A 15,032-nucleotide genomic window follows, 5' to 3' on the forward strand; every position below is an offset into this window, starting at 1 on the left:
GATTTGCATGCGGTTGCCAATTAAAAACGAGTTTGTTTCAGCAGCATAGCAAACATATTTACGACAAAATTCGCTTTTATCAGCTCGTAGCGTTCTTATTTTAAATCACGGGCTCATAGCCAGCCACTTTTCCCGATGTCAATCATCTCCCGTTGTCTTTAGGCCTAAAAGAGTCACACGGCAATATAAAATAAATACGCCTATGAAAGGTTGAACTTTGGGCTACAGATGCAGTTGGTATGTTATTCATTTTTAATGATGAATTATGAAAGTCGATTTTCTGTGGTGGGGGGGGGGGGTCTGCCTTTTTGTTTGTTGCTTATTCTTTGCTTGAACCCTTACGAGGAACGATTGAGAGGGAACATTTGGGAAGGCGGGAGGTAATCGCCACGAGCATCTCCTTTTAACCCACCTGCACGTGATGAAATGTTTGTCCACTGTGGCCAAGCTCTGCAATAACAACGTTATTCATATCAAACAATCGGCTGTTTTCGTGTGTTGTTGATCACCGAAAAGGAGCTAGCTAGCTAACTAGAACACGTTTCCCATTAGCCATATTTTTGGGGGAACTAGCATATAATTGAGTTGTCAGCCAACTTCATAGTTGGCTACTACATGACTGCAGTGGTGAGTAGCTAACGTTGTTCGAAAAAGCAGAACAAGCTAGGTAACATTAGCTAGTAGCCAGGTCATAAAGTCCATAAATAACTAATGTTAGCTAGCTAACATTGCCAGCCAACTAGCTGGCTAGCTAATACATTTGCTGGTTGATTTGTGTTTTTATAATCATTTGTAATTGGTTTATAACGTTAAAATAATGATTTTATTTTTACTCAAACAGAAATAGCAATGAATCCCAACGTGTGGAATATCAAAGAGATTTTAAGCATCCCAACTGGATCCATGTAAGCATAACTCATTTTAGCCAAGAATATAATCCCCCCCCATAGCCAAGAAAATAATCCCCCCATAGCCAAGAATATATTCCCCCCATAGCCAAGAATATAATCCCCCCCATAGCCAAGAAAATAATCCCCCCATAGCCAAGAATATAATCCCCCCATAGCCAAGAATATAATCCCCCCCCATAGCCAAGAAAATAATCCCCCCATAGCCAAGAATATAATCCCCCCCATAGCCAAGAAAATAATCCCCCCATAGCCAAGAATATATTCCCCCCATAGCCAAGAATATAATCCCCCCCATAGCCAAGAAAATAATCCCCCCATAGCCAAGAATATAATCCCCCCATAGCCAAGAATATAATCCCCCCCCATAGCCAAGAAAATAATCCCCCCATAGCCAAGAATATAATCCCCCCATAGCCAAGAAAATAATCCCCCCATAGCCAAGAATATAATCCCCCCATAGCCAAGAAAATAATCCCCCCATAGCCAAGAAAATAATCCCCCCATAGCCAAGAATATAATCCCCCCCATAGCCAAGAAAATAATCCCCCCATAGCCAAGAATATAATTCCCCCATAGCCAAGAAAATAATCCCCCCCATAGCCAAGACGATAATCCCCCACACACAATTAAATACATAACTGTTAGCTAAAGTGCACTGCAGCAGACAATTAATGCAGCTTTCAAAAATGTATTATTGAAATTTAGCGAGTTAGCCTAAATGTTTGTGTAGCCCTTAAAATGAATTAAGTGTGTGTGTGTTTATAACATGTAGTGTGCCCAAGATCACCAGCAGGAATGGGGCTACCAGTGACTACTCCAGTTTGACAGACTCACAATTCCTGTTTGGATCCCAGTTTTGGCCTGAAAACTCTCAGGGCATGTCACAGGACATGGGCTTTTCAAACAGAATATCCGGTAGCTCACAGTCACAGGAGGTAGGTCTATTAGCCCATATTTTCTTCAACTTGGTAAACCATCTCATTTTCTCATCATGTCCACCTTTGTGCCACAGTCCTGAGCTCAGTGAATGCATTTTTTGTTGCTCACGTATGTAGTATCCCATTCATTTATAATACAACATTTAGCAATTCACTTTATCAGATGAACCCCAGAACTAACTCAAAACTGTCAGAGCTTTTCTTTGTTTTATGATGAACCAGTCATTGTGTTTCAGGCAAGTGAGCCAAAGATTTTAAGCAATTACTATTCCAAACCATTCCTGTTCGGAGACGGAAAGGACAAAGTGAAGGTGCCAAGCTTTACAAGTGGCAAAGCAATTGGCATACTGGACAGGTTTGAAGAGGACAAGAAAAAGGCAAAAGAAAAGTGTGAGAGGTAGCTATGTCTCATGAGTGTTACCTGTTTCTGCAGGGATTTTATTATGAAAGATACAAACAATATGGTATTTTGTGGTTTAATTATTGTCCTGTCTGTTTTATCAGTGACATTCTCACCTCTGGATTTCTACAATTTCGTGAAAAACTAGAAAATGTAAGTGAACAATCCAGAATAATACATTTTTGCAAAATGGTACTGCTGGTCTGGTACTCATTTTCATAATAATGATAAACCCTTATGCTATGTGTGTTTCAGATTAAGCTCTCTGTAAATCACATTGATGAGAGCACTACAACAGGCAACAAAGATTTTGCAGATTTTGCAAAGACATGTGGGTTGCTTTGAACAATTTCTCTCAACTTCTAGTAGAATCAATTGTGCATTGCTCATTATTAACATGTTTATAAAGAAAATCATCTCTGGGACCAGTAGATAGTGCTATAGTTCAGTAGTGAAATTATGATCTCACGCATATATTTTAATATAGAAATATTTGATCTAATACCTCGATTTTGAAATTATGATGAATGAGCCGGTCTCTTTGGCTATAATGGGCAGTGTGTAGATCGTGGCTATCTTTTTACATAGGTCTTGATTGCTATGGAATGGATTGTGTATTCATTGGGGTTACCATATTTTACAGTGCAGCAAAACATAGCCAGTCTGCAGGATGGCTTTGCACAGCAGTTTGAGGCCTTGCTGAATAAAGTGAGCTCACAGAATCAGATGCTGAAAGAGATGGAGGACAGAGTAGCCAAGGTAAGGACAGGTGGCATTTATAACTGTATTGTCAAGCCTTTGTCCTGATGTTGAATTTATACTTAATAAAGGTGTGTGGGGTGATAGTGTGATACCAACATATGACTAGTCTCTCGTGACAAATGAAACATTAGTTGGCTGGCACAAAAAATATTTGATTCTGGGTGCTGAGAATACTATTTGACATACTTAATGTTGATAATTGAATGTTACATATCTATATTTGATTTTGATGTCTTTGCTATTAGTCATATATTGTTTTCTATTCTGTCCTAGACGGGAGTGGCGACTACAGCACTCAGCTCCCACATGCAGGGCCTGCAGCAGAATCTGGAGGTCCTGAGACATGAGCAGAGCCGAGATCAAAGCATGCTAGGAGAAGCCCTGTCCCTTCTAAGCACCTTGATTTCCCAGCACGGGTCCGAACCCCACCCCACACCTGTCAGGCTAACAGAAAGCACGGTCCAGACATCCCCAGGACTGGTAGAGAGGTTCTGCCTGGTGAGTGAGGAGAAGAGGTACTTTGAAGGTGTACGTCTCTGTGGTGCGACAGCGGTCACAGCGCCTCGTAAATCAGTGGCATCATGTGGTGTAGGGGAGACGGGAGGAGAGGCAGCAGGGCGGCTGCACCCTGCAGATAGAGGAACCAGAGGAGGACCCTCGGAGACATGTGACCAGGGCCAGGCCGCAGCCCACAGACCTCTGTACCCTCCTGTGATGATGGGGGAGGTGGAGGAGGATCAGCTGGAGCGGTGTAGCCAGATGGTGCTGGATGAGACGGCTAAGACTTCCTGGCAGGGGGTGTACCCATACCCCACACGCTCTACCGCTGTGACTCATGGACCAGGAAGAGGTGCCGCAGCCCTACACTATCCTATGCAGGGCCTACAAGACCCCAGCACATCGGGGGGCGCTCCAGCTCTACAGTACCCCATGCAGGGTTTTCAGGACCCCAGCAGGGCCTACGCGCTTCTACAAGATGTGACTATTAGGAGCACCCGCACCATCATGAACCCCCACTGCGACACGGAGCAGAGCAGCCAGCCTGACCACAGTGAGCCTGCAGCGGTCCCCTCAGAGAGCCCCAGGGGCAGGAGCACCATGGCTGGACGTAGGTTCACCCAGAGAGGCCAGGGACAGAGGAAACAGCCCTTCAGAAGCAGGAGGAGGGCACTAATGCCACCACAAACCAGGAGTAACGGTCGATTAGTGGGCAGGGTTGGGGATGAGAACCGACAGCCCCTCAAAAACCAAAGGAAGCAGGGAGCTGGATCGACTGGCAAGGAGCAGCATGATCCCAACAAGATGGAAATGGACACACTCATACCAGAAGCTCAGAAACGACAGCAGGACAAAGAGAAGAAGTCTAATAAAGCCACCGGAGGCTACCGCAACCCTTTCAGCTTGTGGTCCCAGGAAAGTAACAGCTCTGTGTGCGGTTCCACAGGGAACAACGCCAGGCCCGCCTGGGAAAAGACACCATCGCCACCTGAGCCCCAGGCTGTCTCAGAGAGAAACAGAGGCTTATGGCAGCTGTTTGACATGAACTGTGATTCTGACTGATGTCTGAAGGGGAATCAGGATGTCAGTGTGGGGAGGTATTGAGGAGGGAGTTGTTTGACAAGCTGTTGTTGTATTTGGTTGACCTCAATGTAATTGGTTTTGACAACAAAATTCACCATCAAAAATGTACTTTTTCATTGATTCCCTATGTTTGTGTTTTAGTGTTTTCAAAACCCTTTACACTGTTAATGTTACATCAGACTTTCCCATTAAGATTAAACTACAAATGAATGAGCTATTGTTTCTGAGTACATTTTGGGGCAAATTGTGGGATAACATGTACAGAAATCATGCCCACAAAAGAATACAGGATGAAAAGAGGAAAGCAATTGTCAGACCAGATTTATAAGTGAAAGTCTGATGGTGTTAAAGTCAACCACGAGGGTGCCAGGCATTAATACACTTTCTGCTATATTACCAATACAACTTTCTACATGACGGTATAATTGGAGGTTTTTATAGCGTTTAATTAAGGGACATCTCTTCTGTTGGCATAGAGGAGAAGGGCAACACATAACTAGGCCAACACGTACCAGTGCCACGTGTAGAATCCTCTCTCATCACCTCTTTTTGCAATTCTAGTCTTGTACACTAGCTCCACAAACACATGCTAACGCCTGAGCAAAGACTCAATTTAATGTAAGCCTTATTTGCATGACAAAAATATAATCTTGAACAAAGATGTAAAGAGCAAAATGGACAATTGCTATAAAATAACTTGATTGTGAAGGACCTGTCTGGTTTTCTTTACAGCAACATACAAAACAAAATCGCAAAATAATTATATTTACAAGCTATATTTCAGTGTCACAAAACCCACTAAGGTATGATATTCAGATACAATGTTTACTTCTAAATGTGCAACTCGGTAGGTCATATACAGTTCAAGACAAGGGCAGAGTGTTATTTTGTGCAGTGCCCCACTCAGGTCAGGGCTTTTTAACACCAACTGCGCAATGTCTGTCAACAAGCACCACCAGGATCAGCCAGCACTACTGCATTACTACATTTTGACTCCTGGCCCACAGCAGCAGAAAGAAAGGTCTTGTTGCTCAATGTTATCAGCTTTCAGAATACATAATTATAGCCCAAGGTACTCTTAGCTAAGAAGGGGTCATTAGACCTTAGGGCAGGTGAATGTCACTGAGTTACTAGGTCTGCCGGGGGAGACATGAGGTCCCGTGGATTGAGGCTTGCCACCAAGCAGACGTCGTAGGCATCATGCATCAGAACGTGGTGGGCCACAACGGTCCAACGGTTCTCCCACGGGTCTAGTTCCAGGATGTCCTTGATTATGTCTTCATGACGATCTGAGGGAGACAGGGATTAGGATAGGCCAGGAATATCATTGTTGTCACTATTGGAATCACTTGACTGACAATATCATTTTTTTTCAAAATAACTTGTGGCAAGTTTGCTACCACATGGCGTAGAATAGTGGCATTTTAAAGAGTGGTGTGGCAATCAAACGAAACAGCATTCATCTACACAGTCAACTTGTTTGCTCCTTAAAGGGACAGGTCATCTTTTACTCAAACATGTGCCACATGATGTCACAGTTTTGTGAACAGTGGAAAGGAAAGTAGGTTTAGTCAGAGAGGAAGAGGCAAGCGAGAGGGATAACTGGGCCCAAAATCTGTCTTCTCCAGCAGGTGACGTTTTTTATCCTTATTTTTTTCGCTCACCAAGCGAGGAGTTTTTGTTTGGAGGTCAGTGAGTGTCTAATTTGGATTGCAAAAAATGTATGGCTTTTTTTCTACATGTGGCTTATTTGATCGAATAGAAGTTTCATAATGCTTATTGTGTTACGAGGGTACTGATATAAGTAAGAGGTGACATTCCAGCAACTTTGAGAAAAAACTTTTTATCTCGGAGTTGTGCCTGTTGTTCACACGCGTCTGCCCTCTCATTGGCTAGAATGGTCCCACCTGATCTTGCCTCCTCCCAACTGCCTTCCATTTTTGAAAACATGTATTTTCATCATTAGAGCGGCCACTTGAGTATCTGGACAATATAATGGATAATCTGTGATTTAGTTACCTGCCCCCTTGTAGTATCCACAGACATAAAGCTTGCCCCCCACCACCGCGGCGTTGGAGGCATTGCTGCGTAGGGATAGCTGTGGAGAGGGCATAGTAGGCCCATCCCTCCAGAAGTTTCCATCAGGGTTGTAGATTTCCACAGCATCAAGGCAACGACGGGACTGCCCATGATCAACCCCCTCACAGCCGATACCTCCTGTTAGAACACAACTGTGTTGGTACTGGAACATTTATTACTTTGTGTTGTTAAAGTGCTACTTTAAAAAGAACTCTTGAAATCGGGTTTTGTCCAAACATACTGTTTATGTTGAAGGTTGGGGGTTTCACTAGGACAGTGTTACTTAATCCTGGTCCCAGGGACCCTAAAGTGTGGACATTTTGGTTTTGTCCCGAGCACTACACAGCTACTCAACTCATCATCAAGCTTTAATGTTTTAAATCGTGTGTACAGTAGTGCTGAAGCAAAAACTAAATTGTGCAACCCTTTGGGTCCTCAGGACCAGGATTAGAAACACTGTTATAGGAAAAAACAGATACTAAAGATCAAATTATGAGGAATAATCACTGGTTGCTGATACAAAGTGACCATCATCGTCATGACCATCAGGAAACTAATGAGAACAAATGGCCAATTGTGATATTTATTTATTTAATCTCACCCATCACGTAGATCTCTCCATTGAGTGCCACAGCACCACAGCGGTACTTGGAGTACTTCATGGGACCAAGCTCTGTCCACTTGTTTGTCTTAGGGTAGTACTCCAGCAGACGGTTGCTCAAGCGGTCTGGCTCGTCGTCCATCCGCCAGGACTGCCAGGGGAAGTGACAGGACAGGTGCAGAGTTGAGAGAAGGAAGAGGGGATAGAGAGCGGGCTAAGAGTAGCACACTGACACAGATAGTGTGTCTCTCTGCTGTCAAAGCTTTGCAGCCTCAGGCACAGTGTGTACATGAGTGAGAGTGAGGGACTCCAAAAATACATAGGTGTTGTGAGATTGAATTAAACAAATGTGAAATCCCCCCTTGGCCTTCCTGCCCGCACATTGTGTGTGCGCGCACTCACGCACGCACGCACGCACGCACGCACGCACGCACGCACGCACGCACGCACACACACACACACACACACACACACACACACACACACACACACACACACACACACACACACACACACACACACACACCTAATAGAGTCTAACATTCACGGGCTATTCATCTACAGTACCAGTCAAAAGCTTGGACGCACCTACTCATTCCAGGGTTTTTCTTTATTTTTACTATTTTCTACATTGTAGAACAATAGTGAAGACATCAAAACTATTAAATAACACATATGGAATCATGTAGTAAGCAAAAAATGTGTATATAAAATATATTTTATATTCTTCTAAGTAGCCACCCTTTGCCTTGATGACAGCTTTGCACACTTTTGGCATTATCTCAACCAGCTTCATGAGGTAGTCACCTGGAATGTATTTCAATTAACAGGTGTGCCTTGTTAAAAGTACATTTGTGGAATTTCTTTCCTTCTTAATGCGTTTGAGGCAATCAGTTGTGTTGTCACAAGGTAGGGGTGGTATACAGAATATAGCCCTATTTAGTAAAATACAAAGTTTATATTATGGCAAGAACAGCTCAAATAAGCAAAGAGAAACGACAGTCCATCATTACTTTAAGACATGCAGGTCAGCCTATACTGAACATTTCAAGAAGTTTGAAAGTTTCTTCAAGTGCAGTCACAAAAATCATCAAGCGCTATGATGAAACTGGCTCTCATGAGGACCGCCACAGGGAAGTAAGAACTGGAGTTAACTCTGCTGCAGAGGATAACTTCATTAGAGTTTCCCAGCCTCAGAAATTGGAAAGCAACTGCACCTCAGATTGCACCTCACAGAGTTCAAGTAACAGACATATCTCAACATCAACTGTTCAGAAGAGACTGCGTAAATCAGGCCTTCATGGTCGAATTGCTGCAAAGAAACCACTACTAACAAGGACACCAATAAGAAGAAGAGACTTGCTTGGGCCAAGAAACACGAGCAATGGACTTTAGACTGGTGGAAATCTGTCCTTTGGTCTGATGAGTCCAAATTTGAGATTTCTGGTTCCAACTGCTGTGTATTTGTGAGACACAGAGTAGGTGAACGGACGATCTCTGCATGTGTGGTTCCCGCATGGAGGAGGAAGTTTGATGGTGTGGGGGTGCTTTGCTGGTGACACTGTAGGTGATTTATTTAGAATTCAAGGCACACTTAACCAGCATGGCTACCACAGTATTCTGCAGCGATACGCCATCCCATCTGGTTTGCGCTTAGTGGGAATATCATTTGTTTTTCAACAGGACAATGACCCAAAACACACTTCCAGGCTGTGTAAGGGCTATTTGACCAAGAAGGAGAGTGATGGAGTGCTGCATCAGATGACCTGGCCTCCATAATCACCCGATCTCAACTCAATTGAGATGGTTTGTGATGACTTGGACCGCAGAGTGAAGGAAAAGCAGACAACAAGTGCTCAGCATATGTGGGAACTCCTACAAGACTTTTGGAAAAGCATTTCAGATGACTAACTCATGAAGCTGTCATCAAGGCAAAGGGTGGCTACTTTGAAAAATTTAAAATCTCAAATATATTTTGATTTGTTTAACACTTTTTTGGTTACTACATGATTCCATATGTGTTATTTCATAGACGTCCTCACTATTATTCTACAATGTAGAAAATAGTACAAATAATAAAAAACTCTTGAATGAGAAGGTGTGTCCCAACTTTTGACTGGTACTGTATTTCAAATCCCTTCTCTTTAGTCCATTACCTGTGGAGTTCGACCCCCGAGCACGTAGAGGCGGTCCTTCAGTCGGACCACGCTGTGATAGGCCAGCGGTATGGGTAGCGAGGCGGCGCTATGCCAGGGCCCACCCTGCAGGGACCAGCGCTCCACAGAGTTGGTGATGAGGTACTGGTTCTTCAGCTTCATCTGGCCTCCCAGCAGGTAAATAGTATCACCCAGCGCCCCCAGAGCATACGAGTCTCGGTACTCTGCTGAGCTCAGGTGCTCCCAGGTTCCCTGGGCCTCCACCCTGTGCCTGAGGAGGACAACAAAACCAAAGTCACGGGCAGGGGTTAGGAGATTCATCCTATTTTAGTGAGACTCCACCATGCTAAAATGAAGACAGGAGTGCTATAAAAGCCCATTAGGCAGGCCTCTGGTCTGGAGTTACTGTCAATCATTCTCATACTGTCACTCCACCTGGCCACGCACTCCACCTGGCCACGCACTCCACCTGGCTACGCACTCCACCTGGCCACACACTCTACCTGGCCACACACTCTACCTGGCCACACACTCCACCTCGCCACACACTCTACCTGGCCACACACTCTACCTGGCCACACACTCTACCTGGCCACACACTCTATCTGGCCACACACTCTACCTGGCCACACACTCTACCTGGCCACACACTCTACCTGGCCACACACTCTACCTGGCCACACACTCTACCTGGCCACACACTCTACCTGGCCACACACTCTACCTGGCCACACACTCCACCTGGCCACACACTCTACCTGGCCACACACTCTACCTGGCCACACACTCTACCTGGCCACACACTCTATCTGGCCACAAACTCAACCTGGCCACAGCACATAAACAGTATGCCATTGACTGTCACTCTCATCAGTGACCATTGTTGATGATCTCATTCACACACGGAGTTCATGATACCATTCGTCCAGATTCCTACCTGAATATCTCCACATTCCTGTTTGTCTGCCTGGCCATTTTCCTCACCCCTGCCTCCCCGGCCACCACAATCTCATTGCCTTCAGTGACGACCCCTGCACACACGAATCCCAGAACGTCTCCGTAGCGTGGGGATGTGATGTAGTGGGTGCGCCCCGTGGAGGGGGCGTAGCAGAAGCTGCGTTCCGAATAATTTCCATACCGTGATCGGATCCCTCCACCCTCGTTGCCGATGCAGAGCAGCAGATCCGTGGTCTCCATCCCATAGCGGAGCTTCAGTTTACGGGGTGAGGAGGCCGGATGCATCCCTGTGGCCTCCAGTGCCTCCTCCATCATCTCCAGACACTCTGCATCCGCCAACAGAGACATATTCCTCTTCATAGCCTCCCTTAGGTAGTCAGGGGCCACCAAGGCGAGACGCACCTTCCTCAGGAGCTCAACCAGGTGTCTACTCCGCCTGTCCTCCACCCCATCCCCTGGAGTATCCTGCCTGACCCAGCGCAGCACCACGTCCAGGATGGTCTCCTCCCGCGACACGTTAAGGTCGTCGGAGCTCAGCAGCGCCCCCAGTTGGTGGGCCTCTAGTTCCAGAATCTCCTCGCTCATACACACCTGAACGAAGTGCGTCCGCAGGTATCTCTGGGCATGGTCGGCCAGCTCCTCAGCTCCCAGGTCGCGGGAAAAGTAGTACACCCCGAGGCAGTTGGAGGCGTCCATGTTCTCCCTCATGTGGCTCTGGCAGTGGTTGAACACCTCGTCCATCTGCAGGAGGAAGGCAGCGACCGAGACCCCCTGTACATTGGCGTTGTTGAGCGGGAGCTCAGAACAATACATGTAGTTTAACAATAGACCCAAGCTATCGGCTGGGGTGTCACGCAAAAACACTTCCCTAGTACTACACTCCCGCAGGCCGCAGGTGAACATAACCCGGAAGTAAGGGCTGAAAGCTGAGAGGACCACGCGGTGGCAGGGGAAGCTGATGCCCTCAGCCACTAGCACCACATCTGTCAGCTTCTCTGTCTCCCTCATCTTCCTCAGCTGGTCCAGAAGACCCAGACTGTGTTTAGCTCTCAGATCCATTTGGATCAAATGTCTATTCAGGAGTAGTAACAACTCAGAAAAAATGAATAAAAATAAAAGTAGAATAGAAATACATAAAATATAAATAAATATCACTAAGTGGCAGTGTAAACAAGGAGGTTCTTTATCTGAAAAGGAGAGAAAGAAAGAAACACAAGTTCAATGTTGATCTGATCAAGCCCAGTAGATATTTACGCTCATGCCGAGTTGAGTTTGTTGTCATCTAAGTCATTCTGTAAAGATTGGAGAGTTAAAAGGCCAGTCACTATCTTCAACTTTGCAGTTCTGACATTGTTAACATAAATCTGTAAGTATGAAGAGCCATTCTTACTGCAATTCCCGTTACCCACATTGACACTTAGACGACAACATAACAGTACAGCAACAAAAGCATAGCCATGCCCCGCCTGCCGCAGTGAAACCAGGAATCCATTTTAAACAGGGATATGTCATCAATATCATCTCCAACCATGCATTATGACACTAAACTCTTTCGCCCCCATTACTGTTTTGAGCTTTGATCACACAGTAGCCAAGCCTATGTCATCCTGTCCTACCATTCAGTGGGAATCCTCCAATTCCAGTAGACCGTCATGTTCCTCAGCCAGCCAGGCTGCAGGAGTTCTTGTTAATGTGGCTGAATGCATCTGGAATTAGGGTCAGAGATAGACAGGCGGCCTAGCTGTCCCCTCTGAAACACAGTACTGTTTACCCTCCCCTCCCCTTCCCTCGCTGCCTGCCTGAATGCCCTGGCCCTCTGAGCTGAGCACAAACCTTAAAATAGACTGTGATATGGCCAATGGAACGGCATGCATGTAAGGGCGAGGGGAACATTTTGGTTTTACCAGGAATAATGTCAGGAGACTCACACATGATAATGTTGTGTAATGTTGAGCAATGCTCATGTCGAATTTAACAAGTATAATTGCTATTATTTTCTATTGCTATATTTTGGGGGTGTCTCGATCACGTGTAGGCTTATGTATCTGTGGAATGGCACATGGAACCAGCTTGTGGCTTGGATTCGGATTTCATGACATCACTCTCTACAGACATTTTAAATGATAATAATCACAATATTCATAATAATCCCAATAATAAACTATGATGCAGCTGATACTTTGTTCATACCAATCAAAAAGATATATGTTAAAATATGAACCTGAGTTGGTGTAAACCATAGAATTAGTCATTGAATAGGATCTCTACCGTGTAAACATCCTGAACAGAGCAAATAATGACCCTTATGACCAAAACAGCTATTGCAAAACTAAAACAGTTTTAGTGAGGGCATTTCTCTGTGATATCCTGTTTAGCCTTTAAATCAGAAAATGCTATATGTACTGTATTTACAGTGCCTTCAGAAAGTATTCACACTCCTTGAGTTTTTACAAATTTTGTTGTATCACAACTTGAATTTAAAATGGATTAAAAAAAAAATAATTGTCACTGGCCTACTACACACAATACCCCATAACGTCAAAGCAGAATTAAGTTTTGACATTTTTTACAAATTAATAAAAAATGAAATGCTGAAATTTCTTGAGTCAATAAGTATTCAAACCCTTTGCATTGCAAGCTTAAATAAGTTCAAGAGTAACAATGTGCTTAACAAGTCGCATAATAAGTTGCATGGACTCACTCAGTGTGCAATAACAGTGTTTAAATTATGTTTTCATGACTACCTCATCTTTGTACACCACACATACAATTATCTGTAAGGTCCCTTAGTCAAGCAGTGAATTTCAAACAGATTCAACCACAAAGACCAGGGTGTTTTTCCAATGCCTCGTAAATATTGGTAGATGGTTAAAAATAAAAAAAGCAGGCATTGAATATCCCTTTGAGCAAGTTATTAATTACACTTTGGATGGTGTATCAAAACACCCAGTCACTACAAGATCAGTAGTGGTGCGTGGGTAAAATCACTGAGGAAGCCAAGCCAGTAAAAAATCATTTTTACAACCTGTTGTGATAATTGTGTTGTTTGCTCTGCAACCCATTCGTTTATATGGCATCCTGCTATACAACAAGGCCGTGACAACAAAAAGACAACAGTCACACAGTGACAGAAAAAAAATTATTACACACAGTGCATTCTGAAAGTATTCAGATGCCTTCACTTTTTCCACATTCTGTTACGTTACAGCCTTATTCTAAAATTGACAAAATGTTTTTTTTCCTCATCAATCTACACACATTACCCAAAATGACAACGCAAAACCAGAAGTATCACATTTACATAAATATTCAGACCCTTTACTCAGTACTTTGTTGAAGCTCCTTTGGTAGCGATTACAGCTTCGCGTCTTCTTGAGTATGACGCTACAAGCTTGGCACACCTGTATTTGGGGAGTTTCTCTAATTATTCTCTGCAGATCCTCTCAAGCTCTGTCAGGTTGGATGGGGAGCATCGCTGCGCAGCTATTTTCAACTCTCTCCAGAGATGTTCGATCGGGTTCAAGCCCAGGCTCTGGCTGGGCCACTCAAACCTGAAACCTAGAAGTAGTGTTGCACCTTGCTCTGCAAGGGCTGCGGCTTTTGTGGAGCGATGGGTAACGATGCTTCGTGGGCGACCGTTGTTGATGTGTGCAGAGGGTCCCTGGTTCGCGCCCGTGTCGGGGCGAGGGGACGGTTTAAAGTTATACTGTTACATTGATGCTGTTGACCCGGATCACTGGTTGCTGCGGAAACGGAGGAGGTTGAAAGGGGGGTGAGGAGAGGCGGAGCTAGCATGTTGGAGTGAACGGCTGCGTGTGAGAGGCTCCTGCAACTTTTTTGCGAAATAATCTAACTTAACCTACTTTATGATACTTTTTACAACAAACGTTTCTTTCTAATACAACATCGTAACTTTCTGTGTAAAAATGCCGAGTAATAAGCGACCAAAGGACAATAAATCCACATCGGAGGCCTACTCCACACCAAACAACGAGACAGTCATGGCGGAAGGCACAGGCAACAACGTGACACTTAAAGAACTTACCCAGGCTTTGGGAGAACTACGTGTTGCTTTAGCTGAGGATCTTCAGGCTACTATTGCTGAACTGGACACCAAAATCGAGGGCACCATTCGAGCGGTCGCTTCGCAGGGCCAGAGTATTGTGGACCTTGAGAGGGCTTCTGAATTCAGCGCTGGTAGGATCGACGAGTTAGAGAAGCTGTGCTCGTCACTACAGGGTACTGTGCAGAGGCTTTCTGTGAAAGTGGTCGACCTGGAGGGCCGTTCCAGACGTAATAACCTTCGCGTTGTTGGTCTGGCAGAGGGGGTAGAGGCGGGCTCTCGCCCCACCGACTTCTTCGCCAAGCTATTGAAGGATGCAATGGGACCGGACGTTTTGGCTTCGGACCCCCAGCTGGACCGTGCACATCGCGCCCCTGTCCCAGTGCCTGGACCGGGTCAACGCCCTCGCCCAGTAATCATCTGTTGTCACAGTTTCAAGACCAAGGATCTTATCCTGCGCGAGGCCCGAATGAGGGGCAACCTGTTACATAAAGGGCACCCCTTCCGTGTCTATGATGATTATGCGCCCGATGTGGCAAAGGACCGTGGCGGCTACAGAGATGTCATGGCCAAACTCTACAAAC

General features: G+C 45.1%; 2 protein-coding genes across 2 annotated transcripts; one reads left to right on the forward strand and one right to left on the reverse strand.

Annotated features, from left to right (window-relative positions):
- The first annotated feature begins 346 nt into the window (after nt 1–346).
- LOC129844584 (uncharacterized) lies at nt 347–4,805 on the forward strand. Its single transcript, XM_055912716.1, has 7 exons — nt 347–905; nt 1,684–1,846; nt 2,086–2,246; nt 2,354–2,402; nt 2,505–2,580; nt 2,893–3,008; nt 3,285–4,805. Exons 1-7 carry the CDS (start codon nt 850–852, stop codon nt 4,569–4,571), a joined length of 1,908 nt encoding a protein of 635 aa, XP_055768691.1. The 5' UTR covers nt 347–849; the 3' UTR covers nt 4,572–4,805.
- A 100-nt stretch (nt 4,806–4,905) lies between these two features.
- kbtbd12 (kelch repeat and BTB (POZ) domain containing 12) lies at nt 4,906–14,173 on the reverse strand. Its single transcript, XM_055912718.1, has 5 exons — nt 10,366–14,173; nt 9,429–9,699; nt 7,273–7,423; nt 6,612–6,809; nt 4,906–5,881 (listed from the first exon to the last, which is right to left on the reverse strand). The coding sequence occupies exons 1-5, from the start codon at nt 11,442–11,444 to the stop codon at nt 5,712–5,714; spliced, it is 1,869 nt and encodes a 622-aa protein (XP_055768693.1). The 5' UTR covers nt 11,445–14,173; the 3' UTR covers nt 4,906–5,711.
- Between the last annotated feature and the right edge of the window lie 859 nt (nt 14,174–15,032).

Source organism: Salvelinus fontinalis, chromosome 3 (assembly GCF_029448725.1).
Source record: "Salvelinus fontinalis isolate EN_2023a chromosome 3, ASM2944872v1, whole genome shotgun sequence".
NCBI classification, from domain to species: Eukaryota; Metazoa; Chordata; class Actinopteri; order Salmoniformes; family Salmonidae; genus Salvelinus; species Salvelinus fontinalis.

Coding starts and splice junctions, on each gene's coding strand:
- LOC129844584 (XM_055912716.1), top strand. CDS start 850: ATGAATCCCAACGTGTGGAATATCAAAGAGATTTTAAGCATCCCAACT. Junction 1,847..2,085: donor GTAGCTCACAGTCACAGGAG/GTAGGTCTATTA, acceptor ATTGTGTTTCAG/GCAAGTGAGCCAAAGATTTT. Junction 2,247..2,353: donor GCAAAAGAAAAGTGTGAGAG/GTAGCTATGTCT, acceptor CTGTTTTATCAG/TGACATTCTCACCTCTGGAT.
- kbtbd12 (XM_055912718.1), bottom strand. CDS start 11,444: ATGGATCTGAGAGCTAAACACAGTCTGGGTCTTCTGGACCAGCTGAGG. Junction 6,810..7,272: donor TGGAGAGATCTACGTGATGG/GTGAGATTAAAT, acceptor GTGTTCTAACAG/GAGGTATCGGCTGTGAGGGG. Junction 5,882..6,611: donor TGGATACTACAAGGGGGCAG/GTAACTAAATCA, acceptor TGTCTCCCTCAG/ATCGTCATGAAGACATAATC.